This window comes from Haliotis cracherodii, unplaced genomic scaffold, assembly GCF_022045235.1.
Source record: "Haliotis cracherodii isolate W230 unplaced genomic scaffold, xgHalCrac1.p SCAF_14, whole genome shotgun sequence".
NCBI lineage: Eukaryota > Metazoa > Mollusca > Gastropoda > Lepetellida > Haliotidae > Haliotis > Haliotis cracherodii.
Window position 1 is genome coordinate 3,416,190 of NW_027266269.1, and position 19,599 is coordinate 3,435,788.

Sequence of the window (19,599 nt, forward strand, 5' to 3'; positions counted from 1 at the left end):
TGATTGACATTATGAGCATCAAACCACGCAATTGGGATTGATGACATGCATCAACCAAGTCAGCGAGCTTGACCACCCGATCCCGTTACACGCCTTTTACGAATGGCATAGTCGCCTTTTACGGCAAGCATGGGTTGATGAAGACCTTTTCTAAGCATGATCTTCACGGTTACAATGTGGAAGGACTGGCCTGGGCTATTGCAGCCAATAGTTATTTAGTTCTTCACAACTTCAATTGTTTTTAGATTTGGCAGGCAAATGATGTAATAATCAGATTGGAAATATGTGTGATTGCCAAACAGTATTTTCTTCTACTGTTGTCTTTAGTATTACCATCTAAAAACACATACATTCAAGAGGAGATTTTATATGGATGATGCTTTGTCATTTCTATTTATGTAGAAAGATGTGATATTCTTGTGGCAATTTTACCAACTTTGAACACATATATTACTACTACAAGAGATTGTGGAGAGACCCTACATGGTTAGAAATGTAGAATCATGCTATTTACCTGAAACCTTACCTGTTGTTAAAACAATTGGGCAGTAATGTTGTTCTATTTTGTATTAAAATCATAGCGCACTTCTGCTTTAGGCGATTATTTGTTTCTGCAGAACCGATGTTTCTGTAAACAGCAGCACCTCTGGAAAGCCGCAATGACAAAGGTTGTTCACTTGCAGTAGTGTTATACAACCGACACCAGACAGAAATTACTTTTAAAACAACATTGACAAGGATGTGCTTCTTCAAGATAAACAATCACTGATTAAATGTAGTTTATTGCTTAATATTTATCAATGATTATTTCATACAGTAGATCCTTGTTGTGGCTACAAGAACCTCACGTACTTTAAAAGACATTTCCCAAAACCATGTCAATTTTAGTGATATCTAACAAACATTTGCTGCTTTCTAAAATTGACCTTTCGACGGTTGGTGAAACACACATGAAAACAGAAGGAGGCAACGGTGAAACAATGTTGTTCAATAGACAACATATGTATGCAAGTTGACAAATATTATACAATATCCACACGTGATCACCCCTCCTCGAATATATCATTAGCTTTCACTTGATTGCTGTATCATCAAATAAAATAACTATTGTGCTTTTGCATATGCATACTTCCATGTAGCATTAGAGAATCGTAATATTCATACACAATATGGCACATAGAAGCCGGACAACATATGCAATTTTACATTATGTGTTTCTATATAAAAAGGTAAACACATAGTTGCACAGGAAGCATGTCATGTTTTTAAGCCCTGATTCTGCAAATGTCGTATTTCTATGAAGGAGAACCTGAGAATAGTGAAAAAATAGAAAAAAGTGTTAACTCATCATTATATACTTCATTTTCATTGTACACGTACGGCCATCTTCTTGTTGCTATCATGAGGATGCAGTATTATTCACGTATTATTCAACCATGACCCGTCACAGAACACATGCAAAGGCAAGTCAATTATTCACCAGAAAAAAACCATTGATGCGGCACATTTGGATATGTCCTCCACATGTCCAGCCTAACATCTTTTAGCAGCTTTACATGGTGCAGCAGCTTTTGAGCAAGAGTGGTGTGACGTTCTTTGGTAGAAAAAAAATATGAAAAAGTGAAATGTGGATACCAAAGACTTGTACTGCTGGACTATTTCTCGACATAAAGGGAAGGTTGACTATTGGAAAGGTGAAAACATCCCTTTTGTCATACAGTCTTGTGGAGAGTGTTGTTTGTCTTTCACTCTGAATTTTTATGCATAGGTCTGAATATGAAACAGATGAGGCAGTCTCACTTATTTCTCGTTCAGGTGTATAAACCAGTGGGAGGGAATTGTAATTCCGATCAGAAATTCCATTTCGTATTGTTATATGGCACTGTGTACTTTATTGTTTAGTAATGATTATAGATGTGTTTTGTTGTTTCTGCTGACATTCAGGGAACGCTCATTGTATGGTTTGGGGCAGTGATTGGTCGTCAGGAATGTGGTACTATTTAACCTTAGCTGTCGTCAGGAAGTTACTATATTTACATGTAGATACTCGTGTGGTGTGTAAACTTACGGCATACCGTGGACTGGTACGGGCTTGTCTGTGGTCTCCTGCAAGTGAGTTGGACTCTATGTATGAAGACAGTTTCGTGTTTGCGTGTCTGATACCCATTTGGTCTCTCACACATTTGGTTTCTCGCTTGTTCATCACTTTAGACCAGTTTTCATGTGAGGATCGCTCATCATCCCTGATTCCCTGCCTAGCCCATCTCTGAAACTTTTGCTTTCACCACTTTATTTTTGTATTTGACACTGACCACTGCCATCATATTATATATTGCAATTGAATGCAAAACCACCACTCTATTGGTTACTGCCATTGTAATTGCTGTGCATCAAGTTGTATTGATTTGTGAATTTAATGAATTATGTAATACATTTGTTGATTGTGTGCCACCTGTTAGTTGTTTGTTGCTTGCACATCAAGTTATTTTCCGTACAGATTTTTAGATTAACATATTGTTTCAATTTGAGAATCGACACGTAACAAATTACTGACCTACTTGTATTAGCCCAAAGGACAGTATATTCTTTGTTTTCTAAAATGACAGGTTAAATCTGGTTAACATAAGGAGAAACAAACCATGTTCAAACCGACAAGAAGCAATCGTGCAAGAAGGTCAACAAGAAGGTGCACATCGGGATGTCGTACACTTACTTATACATTTATGTTAACAATGGGGAAGTCAAGCATTTCACTTGTTGTTTTCTCAGCAAACGTTGGATGTCATTTGCTTTCATTTTTGACAAATTGACCTGGGCCACGTGTGACCACGTTTCTTGACAAAAGTCCAATGGATCAATATACTTGACTATTATTGACGTCTGTGGGGCGGCCACGTGGCCCAGTGCACAGTGTTGCCTGTGGGGCAGCTTTCAAACATATCACATAGGCTGGTTTGTTTGTTTGATTGTTTTTTATCGACACACAGAGAAATAACCCATCTATGTGACGGCGGTCTGTTATTCATCGAGTCTGGACCAGACAATCCAGACATCGTGAGCATTGCTTCACACAATTAGGATACGATGATATGCATCAACTAATTCATCTAGCCTGACCACCCGATCCCGTTAGTTGCCTCTTACGGGACTGGTAGTACAGTTGCAAGTGGACTCGTTGAAAACGATTTTTGATTATACATGGCTTCAGTCACCTTGTGGTACACGTTTAACTGATACGTATATAAGCGTTTGATATGGCACACAAACTAATGATTTGTCTGTACTCTTCAAAGCTTTAAATTAAATGTGCTGAGAAATTATTTTGTCCTCCTCCGAGATCAGGAAAATTATCAAAACCAAACCTTTCTTTCATGTCTACTCAATGTTTGATTTCCGAGATCATGAAAGAGATGAAAGCCAATCATTTCTTTCATGTCTATTCTATGATCAAAGTCTTTGGCATATGATTGCATGGGCAATTGAACTGTGTGATCCTCGATATAGGATAACATTAAGTTTAAGGTCTTTGAGAGGCATTTAGAGGTGATACGTATAAGGAAGAGAATATATGGATGTCAACTTCTTTATTATAAGGGACACAACGTTTTGGAGTATGTACTTACTCCTTCATCAGGTGAATAAATGCCATGAGGAAGAGCGCATATATTAACAAAAGTAACATGATAACAAAAGATGGAAAATAACAAAGGGTAGAAACTAACAAGGGAAGCTAACAGATGACTGGCGCTGATAGGTGATTGGCAATAGATAATGAAAGCCAACACCCTTCAGAAATTAACGCTGATTGTGTGGAAGCCAGTGCTTAGGTAATGGACACTGGGCAAAGAGAGCCAGGGGGTAATTAGCACTGAGAGGTGAAAGAATGGACATAGCAAAGGGAAAATTGAATTCAGTACTTAAGTTATCAAAGATAAGTAATAGGTAATGGACACTGGGCAAACAGGAGGCCGGGGATAATTAACACTGGCAGGTGAAAGAATGGACATAGCAAAGGGCAAATTGAAGCCAGTTCTTAAGTTATCATAGATAAGTAATAGGTAATGGACACTGGGCAAACGGGAGCTCGGGGGTAATTAGCACTGATAGGTGAAAGAATGGACATAGCAAAGAGCACATTGGAGCCAGTACTTAAGGGATCCAGGGACAGAACATATTTCGTTATAACATGGTTTTCTGTCTGTAGGGATTCAGTGACAGAAGATATCCTGTTACCACATGCTTGATTGTCTGTAGGGATTCAGGGACAGAAGAAATCCCCTTATCACTGGATGTTATGTCTGTGGGGATTCAAGGACAGAGGAGAACCCTGTACCATAAACTTGTCTGTATGTGGGGATTCAAGGACAGAGGAGAACCCTGTACCATATACTTGTCTGTCTGTGGGGATTCAAGGACAGAGGGGAACCCTGTACCATATACTTGTCTGTCTGTGGGGATTCAAGGACAGAGGAGAACCCTGTACCATATACTTGTCTGTCTGTGGGGATTCAAGGACAGAGGAGAACCCTGTACCATATATTTGTCTGTCTGTGGGGATTCAAGGACAGGGGAGAACCCTGTACCATATATTTGTCTGTCTGTGGGGATTCAAGGACAGAGGAGGACCCTGTACCATATACTTTTCTGTCTGTGGGGATTCAAGGACAGAGGAGAACCTTGTACCATAAACGTGTCTGTCTGTGGGGATTCAAGGACATAGGAGATGCCCTTATCATATACTTGTCTGTCTGTGGGGATTCAAGGACAGAGGAGAACCCTGTACCATATACTTGTCTGTCTGTGGGGATTCAAGGACATAGGAGATGCCCTTATCATATACTTGCTGATGGCTACCATGTGTTAACGCCGTTCGATCTGTCTGGTTGTCAGATATAACTGTTCCATTGGTAACATAATACAACATCAAGTCACATTCTTTATCTGTGCATTGTCATTAAGGACGGCATCATCTGGTCACATAGAAAAAGACAACATCCCTTGCTGAGATTACAGATCATTATAAGGGATTTGGACAATCTTAGTTGCAATCAAGATATACAAAATATCCGTTTATTTATTCACAAAAACGTATGTTTAGAGGATTGTCTAAAAAGAAAAGGAAAAGAGAAGGAAAGAATGACTCAGAAGCTTACGCTAAAATTTTCAATAATCAGGTATTTGTTGTGTCATTGTAACCAATGTACACACGTTTATCGTTTCTTGATTGATAAAAACCGAAGGAGAATCGCTGAAAATAAAACTCCAATTTCCATTCCCATCAGGATATACAAAGGCCACCCTTTCTGTTTGACAGTTTCTTTGTGAGCACCTTCACTGTACCATTGTTCCGCGTTGCTGCGTGTGGTAAAGTGAGACGTGAAAACAGAGACTGTGCTGTGGGATCGGCTACAGAAGAGTGTACAGCACAAAGCTTTTTGCAATCTGATAATCAGAAAGATTGTGACCTGTAGCATGACCCCGCTCACTGTGCAATTTATTCATATTACGCCTCAAACTGCGCACCCGATACCATACAACCCCATTACCCGCGTAGTTAGTAAAGACATAACACGAACACAACAACGAAGCATACACTGCTGAAAGAGTTTGAGGTAGATAGATTGTTGAAGGATCAGCATATCACTTGACGTGAATGTTTGAAACACTACTTATTCAAGCTAAGTGATTTACAACAAACCGAGACAGACTAATGCAATTGTACTGATCGTTTTCAGTTGATGTATTACCTTCCCACTAAGACCATGTTCAAGAACGTTCACTCACTATCAAGACGACGACACAGGTGTAGGTTAATCAGGACTAACCAGGTGAGTTTATGACAAAATAATTGTTCAGTCAGTGCTAGGAAAACACCTTTCAAAGCCAATGTGGCAATGCCCGCTACCATCATTGGGTCAGCATAAAATTTGTTCATTGATGCCGCCTTCGCCCACTCTCGGTTCACCGTCACTATATACTCTATACTGACTCGATCGTCTAAATAGTCATCCAGTGGTCAATAGCAACATAGTCCTGACCCAACGTCGACATGCATTTACCCGTGATCATTTCGAGGTATTTTTTTCAAAACTAAAATGTAAATGACCGGTTGTAGAAAAATGAAAAGCAAAGTGGCTTGTCGTCTCAAATTTACTCCAATTACCAACAAACCTAAATACTAAAGATATTTCATTATATGCAGGAATGTCTCTGGCTTTATCAGTAATTCTCTCTTTTACCCTCTCTCGCGGACTGTTTCAGGTATAACCCAACGCTGGCCCTTCAATTTCAGCATTTAAGTAGAGCATATTGTTTCTGACATTAACAGTGATACTACTAGTGGTAGAAAATGGAGTAGTAGTAGTAGTAGTAGTAATAATAGTAGTAGCAGTAATAGTAGTAGTAGTAGTAGTAGTAGCAGTAGCAGTAGCAGTAGAAGAAATAGTAGTAGAAACAGAAGGAGTAGAAGCAGTAGTAGTAGAAGCAGTAGTACTATCAGTAGACATAGTAGAAGTAGCTATAGGAGAAGTAGCAGTTGTAGAAGTAGTGGTAGAAGTGGTAGTACTGTAATTAGACATAGTAGACGTAGCTATAGGTGTAGTAGACGTAGTAGTAAAAAGTAGTAGTAGAAATAGTAGTAACAGTAGCAGCAGCAATAGCAGCAGCAGTAGTGGCAGTGGTAGTAGCGGTAGTAATAGTAGTAGTAGGAGCAGTGACAGCAACAGTAACAGTAGCCAGAGCAGTAGTAGTAGAAATAGTAGCAGTAGCAGTAGTAGTAGCATTAGCAGTAGCAGAAGTATAAGTTGTAGTAGAAGTAGTACTAGCAGTAGAAGTAGAGGTAGCAGTAGAAGTTTTAGCAGCAGTAGCAGTAGAAGTTTTAGAAGACGTAGTGGTATAAGAAATACTATTAGTAGTAGCAGTAGCAGTAGTAGTAGCATTAGCAGTAGCAGAAGTAGAAGTTGTAGTAAAAGTAGTACTAGCAGTAAAAGTAGAGGTAGCAGTAGATGATTTAGCAGCAGTAGCAGTAGCAGTAGAAGTTTTAGAAGACGTAGTGGTATAAGTAATACTAGTAGTAGTAGCAGTAGCAGTAGTAGTAGCATTAGCAGTAGCAGAAGTAGAAGTTGTAGTAGAAGTAGTACTAGCAGTAAAAGTAGAGGTAGCAGTAGAAGTTTTAGAAGACGTAGTGTTATAAGTAATACTAGTAGTAGTAGCAGTAGCAGTAGTGGTAGTGGTAGTAAAAGGAGTAGTAGTGATAGTAGCAAAAGTAATAGTAGTTGTTGCAGTAGTACCATCAGTAGCAATAGTAGCAGTAGTAGAAGTAGTATTAGAATCAGTATCAGTAGAATTAGTAGTAGTAGGAGTAGTAGCAGTAATAGTATCGGTAGTAGTAGTAGTGGTTGTAGTAAAAGTAGTAGTAGTATCAGTATCAGTATCAGTAGTAGTAGTGGTAGTAGTATCAGTAGTAGCATCAGGATCAGTAGTAGTAGTAGTAGTAGTGGTAGTAGTAGTAGAAGTAGTAGTAGTAGTAGTAGTAGTAGTGGTAGTAGTAGTAGTGGTAGTAGTAGTAGAAGTAGTAGTAGTAGTAGTAGTAGTAGTAGTAGTAGTAGTAGTAGTAGTAGTAGTAGTAGTAGTAGAAGTAGTAGTAGTAGTAGTAGTAGTAGGAATAGTAGTAGGAGTAGCAATAGAAGTAATACTAGAAGTAGGAGCAGATGTAAAAGATGTCAGGCAATATTCAGAGTAACCTTCTCTCGATGCACCTGCCCATCGAGGAGGAATGATGAAATCAGCTCGCAAGCCTCAGGACTATATCTACGAAAAGGCTTGTGTCTTACTCACTTCTTGCTCTATCGTCTACGTCTGGCCCATGTAACCAATAGCTCTGTAATTACATTAAGATGAACAGAAACGTGTGAACTGGAATTCTATGGACAACAGTAATATATTACTTTTCCTTTCAGACTGCAATCAGAATGGAGAAGGATTTCCCCAAAGGTAAATTCCAGCGTGCTGTCTTTGTCCTGGCAACTGTAGGAGTAATCATCTTATTGACGGTAGCCAGGACTTACCAGCCAGGGACATTTTATCTGCCAGCGATAGAAACCTACTACAAACATAGTACATGTCCAAGTGTACTCAAATATATGGTGGCTGGTTCGTGGGCCACACGTCCTATCACACAGAAAGAGGAGGATGAGATTGAAGCCTTTTTACAACAAGGCCTCTATGCTGTAAATGGAAGTAATAATTTCGAACTGATGGATAAAAGATGCGGGAACTTGGGCTACTATCCATGGATGTCAAGTGAGAGAATGGCAGACTGGACAAGAGCACTGTGTAAACCCAAGGGAAGTAACCCTTGTTGTTATAACAACACGTGTCAGATGAAAACAGTTGAAGAATGTGTCTGTACAGACTGCTATGACCTTCGACCTCAGTTACATGCTGAATATTCGAAATGGATTCCCAACGATAGCAGGTAATAGGGTAGGAATAATTAACCTAATGACTGCTTTGTTCTGTTCCTCTCGAGTTACAATTTCGAGTAACTATTCCGATAAAAATCTGGAGGAATGTCATACAGTGCTCTGTTCTGATTTTAACATGATCACAATTTAAATATTAGTATGTTTGTCTTTTACCTGGCCACTTTATCATGCATTGTGACATTGTATAAGCTATAAGTATTTCGTTTGCTGGATATCATATTACGCTGCAAATGTTGACCTCATGACATATTCAAAGTGCTCTATTACATCGAAATGTCTGCAATGCAAAACGTTAGTTTAACCATCTCACAATCTTCACAATCGTATAATTCAGGTGAACTACAGAACGTTGTTACTCTCTTTTGCCATGTAAGGGTTGCCCCAAAGGAAAACCAACGCAGTGTACGGTATATTGTAAGACCAGGGCCTAGATTTTCGAAACGATCTTAGCTAAGATAAATTTTAACAACTTACGTTCAAAGATAAAATATCTTAAGGTGAAGATAACAAAGATTTTCAAAACTATCGTAAACCCGTCGCAGATAGTTCAGAGTTACAATACCTATCGTAACTCGGACAAGGAACCTATTTGTGTTAGAGATTGAAAAAGCAGGTTTTTTCCCAATGACGTCACGGGGATTTCCCAGCTGCTGACAATAACAACAACATAGATAAGTGACATGGAATTCATGATCACATTGTCAGGTCACATTGTTTACCATGCACATATTTGAGAGAAATTCTGTACAATCCTACACGTAGACGTTTTGTTCTTATGATAAATGATGCCATGACTATTGACTACCCGAACACAATTAGCATTCGTGTGCCATGCAATAGCATTTTTCAAAACCAAAAATGTTATAACCAATAAGTGTAGTGTTACCACACTTTAGCTATTAGAATTGAAATAATGTGCAAAAAGATACTTCACTATTTTCCCCCGCAAATAGCCCTCTCGTGAGCGCGCATAACTTTATGATATAAACACATTGCGTACAAAGTCAAGGACGAAAGTAAGGGACGTTATTCTAAATGACAATGACGAGACCTTTGATCGAACTGCATGTGCGTTCAACATTTAACATGAGTATTCAGGTTTGATGTTAAGTGATGTATACTGTATATGTTTGTGTTTATGTCAAGAGTCAAGTTTATATTAGTGTAAACACCAACATTATATGTGGAAACACTCCAAAAAAAATTGTTCAGGAAGCAGCGCACCCACAAGCAAGTTTTTTATAACAATCTAAGCTTGTTAAGTTTGTTTTGTTATTTATGTATCCAATATATTTCACGAATTAACCAAGTATCAATCTATATTAGTATTTAGGTAATGAAATTATTTTTGTATCTATCTAGATCCATTATTATTTTCAAAATCTAAAAGTGACACTAATTTTCGTTCGCAAAGAGAGATAATTTAGGAATTGTCAAGTTATGTTGTCTCATGGAACACGCCGCAAGTTAACGTGAACATACATATAATGTAGTCATTTTCTATCCTTTTAAATTAAGTAGAGCTAATAAACTGATTTGTCTGATTTCATTTAAATCTGGCTGAGGAGCGAAATACTTTGTAATGTGTCAAATCTATTCCAGAACGTTGTTCAATGATGTTTGACTTGTCTGACAGAAGTGCTAGGGATCATTTACTAGTATTTGTCCGTTGACCCTATACGTTACAACGATTTTATTGTCTGAATGGTCTCAAGTATATCTTTATTTTTTTTAAACATAAAACGGAAAGATGTAGACTTAAATATTAATAAGACCAAAATAGTTTTAAACCGGTTTATTGAATGCAAAGATCATTGTGTTGAAAATGTGTATTTTATATTCATCAGTAAATTTCATTCAATAAACTTATTTTCGGCGAACATATATTGGAAAGTGAATTTTGGACAATGTGCAAACTATGCTACATTTTGACGAGAACCAGGACAAGCATGCGAACCCAATTTTTATTTGATTTGTCGATACGAAAATCTGTGCTTAACTTTTGCCGTCAAAATATCAGTAAATGGTTATATTTAATGGAATACATCTATATGCCGTTAATCACCTGTCTTTAAAGAATACAGTTGTTCAACAAACAGTTCTTAATCACTTTTTATCAAGAGGATATAGATAACATATTAGGTATTGAATTTAAAACGAAACAAATTACAATTACTTTTGCAAGAAAAATATTAATTATTGTATACAAATATTTGATCACATGTATTTCCTTGTTAAATCAATAAATACTACACTGTATAGTTAAAATTCAATTAACCACCCGTCCCACACGATTTTAGATGTAAAAACTTAAGCGAAACCTTTATGGTTTTTTTTACATATGTAGATTAATATAATTTTATTTAATGCGAAAATAAAGACTAAAACATTGACACAAATGCGATCCAGAAAATATAACAGCAGAACTCTGCGCTTTATGAAAACTGTAACTTTGAGCAAGGTGTCCCAGGCGATTACAAAGGGAAACCACTCTCAACTAGAGTTTGAACTAAAATTAGCGCCCCCCTGAGTTATCAATTAGGTCACGGTCATTACTCTAGCCTGCCGACACCTTCCGTTTTTATCCTTCCCAAATTATCGACAAGGTATGTTGTTTCACACTTCTTCAGCATGGACTCGGATAGAAATATATTGTAAGCTATCGACTTCACAGTTATGTGGATCGCTGTCGCGATTAAGAACATTTTTTACGTGAAATCCTTGATGCGTTCTTCGTGTTTTCGAAGTGTCCATTGAATCACTCAGTTTTACAAAATGAAATGTCAATGTTTGAACGTGAAGCAGACTAATATTTTGGCAAAATATAAAGGGAAAAGTATGCCGCCATCTTGGATGAAGATATAATAAACTGACGACAGGTATGGGACTATCTTAGATTTACGACAATCTTAAGATAGCTTAGGGCTAAGATAGTTTCGAAAATATGCTACGATAGCCTACGATTTCCTCACGATAAATTTAGGATAATTTTAGGGCTAAGATCGTTTCGAAAATCTAGGCCCAGTAACAGAGTTTGTCACAGCTACTAGGCATCTGTTATGCAAGTAATACAGACGCGCATTTAATGTACAGAGAAATGTTTTCACATTTGTACCAAGTACATCCTTAAACCTATTTCCTAAAGTGAGAGGGCAATGGAAAATTGGGAACTGACCAATACCAGAATGCTGTTAATTTACATCGTATCAGATCTTCAGGATTCAGCATGTCCAGATCCAGCTGATGGAGTAGACAGGATTTACCTGTAAATAACACACATCACTTCCAGTGCATTTTTATCTGAACCTTCACAATACTGTAGTGCAAGCACCAGAGGGTAAGGCAGATCGAAATGTCACACATTCTTCAAACAATGCACACACCTCGTAACTAGCTTTGCTTTTTGTATAGGCTACACTTGATCATGTAAACATTTATGCATCATTTAGATTGTGACTGATCTTAAAATGATTACATGTTAATGATGTAGTCGGAATCGTACAATCAACTCTTTTTCGTAGAGATTCCCTGTGATTATGGAAATGTTTCGTTGTTGTTTTTATTCGCTTTAAATTGCAATTAAAACATCAGCGACAAAACCATTTCTATAATTTTAAGAAATCTAGTGTACCATTCTGATTATATTACGAGCACGCGTATATGTCTAAACAAATACAAGCGAAAAACAAAACACTCTCCATATCCACTAGAAATCCCAGTCACACAGTGACAAGAAACATTTTGTTTAAACTTTACATGGTTTAACTGAAGACCAGTCATTTTAACATTTTAGCAGTTGTCTATAACTGGAAATGGAAATTAGGCAACCATGATGCGCCATAATACTGAATAATCAGGATCTGTTCTTGTCAGATGTCAAGTGAAAACATTTTCACCCAACGCTGCCTGTGAGCTCCTTCGGGGAGGCACCTATCACTTCTATGGGGACTCCATTGTCAGAATGGTGTTTCTGGCCCTCATCATTATACTCAAGGGAGACAATCAATATGGCGGACTTCGAGCCGATACACCTGCTGGTATGTAAGCCTTTTTCTTCTTTTCAATGATTCAATAATGCATAAGGAGAAACGATATTGTACCTCCATGGTGCCTTTACTCAATATTGATGAATTAGAACTTACGATTTTTGTTCATACATAATCAACTGTATATTTGGATTGTAAGCAACCTACACAGTGAGTTTCATATTTCATTAAAAAATAACATTGGGTTAGGAGAAATGAACTGAGCACATAACAGTTTAAAGTCCTACCAGATCAAGCCAACCTGACACATGTTTATTTCTTTACAGACATTAAGAAAAGATGTTATGGGATGTATGTCTTTCCAACCCGTAACTGTCGAGCGTATTTGGACTACACTCCGAAACTCTGCAACGGAACGGTAACACTGCTCTTCCGTCATTATCCACAGAGTAACGACGTTCCTAAGATGAGGCAAGATGTTAAACTGGTTCTTGGAAAACCAAAGTCTATTATCTTTTTTGGCGCTGGCTCATGGCAGCAATTTGATCGTCGAGCTATGAAGAAATATTCCTTGGCTGTAATCACCTTACTTAAGAATGAAACCTGGCCAAAGTTGATATGGTCAGGGTTTCATTATTTCGGCCTCTGGCATAGACAAGTTGTATCAACTTCAGACAATGAACACGCTGAACTCTTCAACAGATATATGGAGGACCTGGTGGGAGCGTTCAATGTACCCGTGTTTGATACGTTCAACATGACTAAAGGAGTGAGGAGCGTGGATGGCGTGCACTATGGCCCTGGGGTCAACTTTGTTAAAGCTCAGATATTCTTGAATTATATTTTAGAATTACAACGTCACGCAATATGGACTTGACACAAGCCTCGATTATTCGAGTCTTCGAGTTATTCGAGTTATAAGAAGCTCAAAGTTACACTGCAAAGACGAAAACGTCGTTTCTTTCCGTATATGGTCATTGGACGGAAAAACGACCCTTTTGGACGCTTTCAAACCATAATTTTTCCGTCCAAATAACTTTGTTATTTGACATCGGAGTTTACTCGGAGAGAATGATATCATCAAGCAGCAGCGTCTACTGGTATTCTACCACTTAAATGTCATTGCTCTGTTCTCACGTGTCATATTACAGGCCGGAGTTTGACTCTGTACTCGTAGCGCTTAGTGGAAGTGCTGAATTCAATCGTTCTGCGCGTGCGATTGTTTAGTGCCTTGTTCAAATTTTCCGTTCAGTGCATGTGCGATTTTGCGTATTGTTTTCTAGAATTTAGGTCACCACTATTTGACAGTGATTAATAAACACAATCTCATCATAAGGTCGGAGTCGTACAATCTCACTTTATATTTATTACATGTACTTGATCGGCAGGCATTTCTCATTAATTAGTGCAATGATAATGGTGAAAATTTTAATCACAATATTTAGGAGAGTGCAAGGCTCAGGAACAGCTGAGTATAGGAAAAGCATAAAAACTTACGCAAGTTATATAACCATCAAATACGCAAACCAATATATACCTGATTAAATTGCCGGCTTCCACAACTGCTTTTTGTAGAAGGTGAACTTGCAGTACATTGCCAGATATGATATGCATATATATTTTTCAAATATTCCTTGGAGTTGAGGAAACTGCTTATTAATATTTTTAAGGTTCACATATACATGCACAGCTACACCACTAGTTTATCATTCATAATAACGGGTCAGTTTTCGATCTTGTACTGACTTACTCTGGTGTTTCACCCCATTTGTTACTGTTTCTTACATAAAGAGCACAGCTCCGTGACAGTCCATACCACTTGAGATGAAAATGATGTTCCCCAACCAAGTAAATGAATTAATGAATGTCTAACGCCACAGTCAATCAAAGACACAACAAAATGCCTTGTTTGCTGACACTGATCGACCAGGTGGATCCACATTTAATCCGCTCTGTGGACATTCCTGGTAACGAAAAGGCCCCCATGTACCTGGGAATCACTGGCTACCTATAGAGAATTATTATTATTATTCATATTTCCCTCCCAAAACACCGTCCCGCTCAAGTTGACTCTCTTCCTGCTTAAATCAATCAGCTATGCCCCCCCCCCCCCCCCACACACACACACACACCCCACCCCTTCCAATAAAGACATTTAATAGTTACACGGTTAAGGAGACGCTTGCAACTTTATTACATTTAATCAAATGATTCCAACAGCGCAACTGCTCACAAGAAGCTGCAGTTAGCATGTCAGTTATAAATACGTTCATGCGCGATATTTTCTACGTTAAGGAGAGCAAAGTTAACATGCTTATTCACCTCAAGTTACCATCCCGCCCAAGAGGTATTTTCTTTATTTGTTTTATGTTGTATCCAACAGTCCAACATTTATAACTACACACACGCACTCTCTCTTTTGCTAAAAAGCAAAAAAAAACCCAGACGTACATGAAGTTGAAAATTATACTACTCCTTATGGTTGTTGTAATATTGATTGTGACAATCTCTCTAACGATTGTGTTGATAACATTGTAACTAACACAGACACCCCAGCAACAATTAACGACACAGGAGACAGTGGAACATAAGAGGAAGTTGATGTTGAATAAGAAGAATATGCACGTCAGTAAAGGTTATTCAAGGGTGCACCTGGATCACGCATTCTCTAGAGAGGACTTTACCTCATGCTAGAATGTGCAAACCTTGATTAACGAACTTGGACATGGTGAACAGTTGCGTTTCCACGGAAAACGTTTCCTAGCAACCAAGGAATAAGGGCCAGTGAGGCTTGGATACTCGAATGCAGTTGGATGGTCACAGTGAGAATCTTCGACCAAAGAACTAGTGAATATGTTTTGAAAGATCTTGAATGTGATAAATTCGAAAGATCGATGCCCTTAATGTTGATGGTTTTACTTGGATAGGCACTAATGGTAATATCACTGACTCACGGGCCAAACGCATGGCTGAGCTTGGCTTGGGTGTTAATGGGTGGTTTGTTTTAGTTTTTTATAACGAATTTTATTGTGGATGTTTTAGACAATGACACAGATGACATTTTTTGGGTCAAGGTAACATCCTGTGTGGATCCAGATTTAGTACTTGTTTTCTGTGATTGCTATCTGCCGCCTGCTACACGTATGTGAAGAGTGGCTGCTCTGTGGCCGACTATGTCATTACATCGCATAAGTGAGTGAGTGAGTCAAGTTTTAACGTCACATCGAGAGTATTTCAGCCATATCGTGACGAGAAGTACATTAATAATACATATAGTTATACAATATAAAAAGCTGCCATCGATGGAACATCGCGTGAAGAATTGGGTAAAATCCAACTGTTCAATGTGTAACAAATGTCTGATGGTATTGATACTGATTCTGATGATTTAAATCCCTCTATCACCCGAACAGAGGTGTTCAATGTTATTACCCGAGCCAAGTTCAGGAAGGCTGCAGGGAGAGCACTCACTAAGTTAATGTTGATCGGTTGGCGGTAGGCGTTCTTAAGAATGACTGAGGTAAAATTAACGGTGTATGTATGTGAGCATGAATAATACGGATACATGATGACGGCTATGGTTATAGTTATAGTTATAGTTGTTAAGGGAATGGTAGAAGGGTGTATGTATGTGAATAAGGATACATGATGACGGCTATAGTTATAGTTATAGTTATAGTTATAGTTGTTAAGGGAATGGTAGAAGGGTGTATGTATGTGAATAAGGATACATGATGACGGCTATAGTTATAGTTATAGTTATAGTTATTGTTATTAAGGGAATGGTAGAAGGGTGTATGTATGTGAATAAGGATACATGATGGTGGCTGTGGTTATAGTTCGACTTATGTTTGGGAGTAGTGGGAGGATGGAGCATGAGTGTTGACGATGACGTGGTTGTGATGGTTGTACGGATATGGTGGGTAAAGATGAATACGATGTTTGAGTGGGGATACAAGGGATGGCGTGGATGTAGTTAGATGATTGTGTGACGTGGTTATGTTGTTGAGGATGCATGTTAGCAAGTATGAGTATGGATGCATGCAGACTTGTGGTTGGGGGACTGGCTGTGACTATACTCATGTCTTTAAAAATCACTTATTGTGTTTTCTTTTTATCAATAAATGTTTTACGCATTTTAATGACTTTAGTGTTTCATAGGTCATACTGGCCGGGCATTCTACATATCTACCCCAACAACCCGAGTTAGTAAGTGACTAGAATTGAACAGCTGCCTTTGTTCTGTAAATCACACAAAGTTTCAGCTTTCGCCTGTTCCTTTGTGAAATAGGGTTTTACAGTTGTAAAATGATCTCTCTTATCTGTCTGTACCATCAACTAAACTGCCCTCGCCTCTGCAGTTCCCAGTACCTTATTGCCAAGCACCCACAAGGAGCCATATGGTTCTCTGTGGTCGCTGATGACCAAGGCAAGGTGCCTAGCACAATATGTTGTGAGTGAATGGCCTTGCTGTGGCTAAATGGTTTGTAACAATTTAGCAAACTTTGGTATGCAAACAGCAAATATAATTCAGTTTTATGTCATCTTAATATATCAGTTGAATCCTACTTGATCCCTGAAGATCCGGGTAAGGATAGGTCTTCAGCTACCCATACTTGCCGTTAGAGGCGACTATGCTTGTATTATAACAAACAAAAGTTATTGTTTTTCATATTAAACATAGAGGGAGGTATGGACATGATGGAGATTATTTGTCTTAAATATTGGCAGTATTAATTCTTAAGGATATTATGTTTTGTTTGTTTGTTGTTTAATGCCGTACTCAGCAACTTAAATGATAAATCTGTATTTTTTTGCAAGTTACAAGGTGATAATAAAATGTATAGTCGCTATGCTTAAAAGTAAGCTTCATACTAAATGTATCTACCACAAATAGTGCATTACAAAGGATAATCATATATTGTGACTCTTTTGTACGTCAAAGTCAATGATATTTGTATATGCCATAGTTACATGATTGGTTCGACACTGCTACGTCATGATAAAGCAATGATAAATTTACATATATTTGATGATATAAGATTGCTTCGCGATAAATCGCAAAGAACAAAGTGCGATTTATTTCACGATAAAACATTGTTCTATCATGACAAACATGTGCTCCCAATTGATGACGTCGTAAAATTGACAACGTTACATATTTAGAGGGAAGTGTGTAGTGAGTTGTTCCCCATAGATGTAGCTGGTCAACGTAGACAAACGCAATGCCCGAACGATCGCATCCACTCTGGGCTGCGCCCCTCATGGTCTGTCATCTCTGTAGTGTTTTACTGTACGGTAAACAACTCCCGCTTGTCATTTGTTTCTTAATTGCATGACTATACACTGACATTATCTCTCATGTTTATCAGTTAACAAAAGCGACAAAAGCCCTTCCATTATCATAAGATAACCTTGCCAAAAATATTTGCGACTGCACGATTCCGACAACACCAGGAGCTTGTGTCACGATTCACCATCAAACACTGATAACACTTGGTGCTCGTAAAAAGGCGAGTTCACCTCGCCCAACCAGTGGCACCTACCACAAACACATTCCAAAGGCAAGCTAATTGTTCACCCTAAAAGGTACTTGAACACACGGTACAAGTCAAGATAAGGAATTGCATTTTGGCCATACGTTAAAGCTGGAAATGCCGTCTACACGTCAAACACAAAGCCCCAACCAGGCCCCGAATCCTTTAAACCCAATCAAACAACACCTAGTTCTGCACCATGACTGTGAAATATATCTATTTTATGAAAAATAACAATAATCTAGATATGTATACAAAAGCAAGCCTAGCCAGCTCCAGCTGGCTCTATTTTACACTATCGGGAACCATATTTGTTTAATTTTAGCGTCGAGAAGGTCATTGTGTAATGTAAGATTTCACATGTTATACTAAACAACACGCTGAACACAACCTGTTCCCAAAGTTCTGATAAGTACGTACATATTCCCATCACCTAAAGTAATCTATACCATTTCTGGAGAAAATCGTATTTACCCCTTTACGTATGAATCAACATTTATTACCAGTTACAGGACCACTGATAAACAGAATATGTACACTTTCTGAAAGTAATGTATGATGAGACATGCACCAAACCTATACTCTTGAGGAACATCTTGCTCTTATTTAAAAAAAAAAAAAAAGACTATTGGGTTAACTAGATACGTGCATTAAAGTGCCATGCTTTCCTGCTATCATTCTAATTTGAAGTAATGACATAAATTGTTACTACTCATTTTTCAATATACTAGTTTATTTAAACAAGGTTGGATTAATCACAAACATATTAAGGTATATACAACAGATAATATATTCAACTTGATGATTTGGTCGTTTCTAAACAAAAGACCCTGCTAATGTCATTGAACTCCTAGCAGAGCCTACCCATCCCATGTATGAAATGACATTTATACATTTCAGCACATTCTCATGAACAGTTATCATAATTGTGCTTATGTAAAAGATGACAATCATTAAAAAACGTTAATATAATGAAGATTTATTTTCAACTAGCTTTACTCATACATTGTAGCTTTAAGGCATCATGTAAGTCGGTCATATTGGCCCTGAAACAAATATTATCCAATACAGCCCAATATTTGGCAAAATGTAGAAAGTCTCTTGGCTTCTTTTTATTATATTTTATAACTATTGCGTTAAAACTTTTTTATGTAAAATATATTCATTTCAGAGATTAGATGTCAGTCTAACATTAGGTCTGTGCTACGTTCACTGCATCAGTGTTGACATTAAAATGATGTTCATACATATAAAGAAATGATTTGCAATTATCTCTAAGGAAGGGTGCCCACGTTGCTTAATACATATACTTATGGACATATATGTATGGACATTTGGATGAATATTGATATACCCTCTTGTAGGTAGTGATTGTAGATGATCGTAGAACGTGCATAAAGAAAATTGAAAAAATGTGTGAGTAATCTGGTTTATACCATGTTTAGCAATATCCAGCCACATTGCGACATAAGTTTCACACATACAAGACGGACCATGAAATCATGACTTAAATTTGGACCTGACTTTCTGTTGTGATGTGACCACTTGTCTATAATCTCCCGTAGAAAGGGATCCAAAAGCACGAAAAGA

The 19,599-nt window shown here is 37.9% G+C and overlaps 1 protein-coding gene across 1 annotated transcript; it reads left to right on the plus strand.

The window, feature by feature from the left end:
* The first annotated feature begins 7,970 nt into the window (after positions 1–7,970).
* LOC139460920 (uncharacterized) lies at positions 7,971–13,349 on the plus strand. The gene is made up of 3 exons (XM_071242400.1): positions 7,971–8,476; positions 12,360–12,523; positions 12,799–13,349. Exons 1-3 carry the CDS (start codon positions 7,971–7,973, stop codon positions 13,347–13,349), a joined length of 1,221 nt encoding a protein of 406 aa, XP_071098501.1.
* Positions 13,350–19,599: the final 6,250 nt, after the last annotated feature.

Coding starts and splice junctions, on each gene's coding strand:
- LOC139460920 (XM_071242400.1), top strand. CDS start 7,971: ATGGAGAAGGATTTCCCCAAAGGTAAATTCCAGCGTGCTGTCTTTGTC. Junction 8,477..12,359: donor TGGATTCCCAACGATAGCAG/GTAATAGGGTAG, acceptor TGTTCTTGTCAG/ATGTCAAGTGAAAACATTTT. Junction 12,524..12,798: donor TCGAGCCGATACACCTGCTG/GTATGTAAGCCT, acceptor ATTTCTTTACAG/ACATTAAGAAAAGATGTTAT.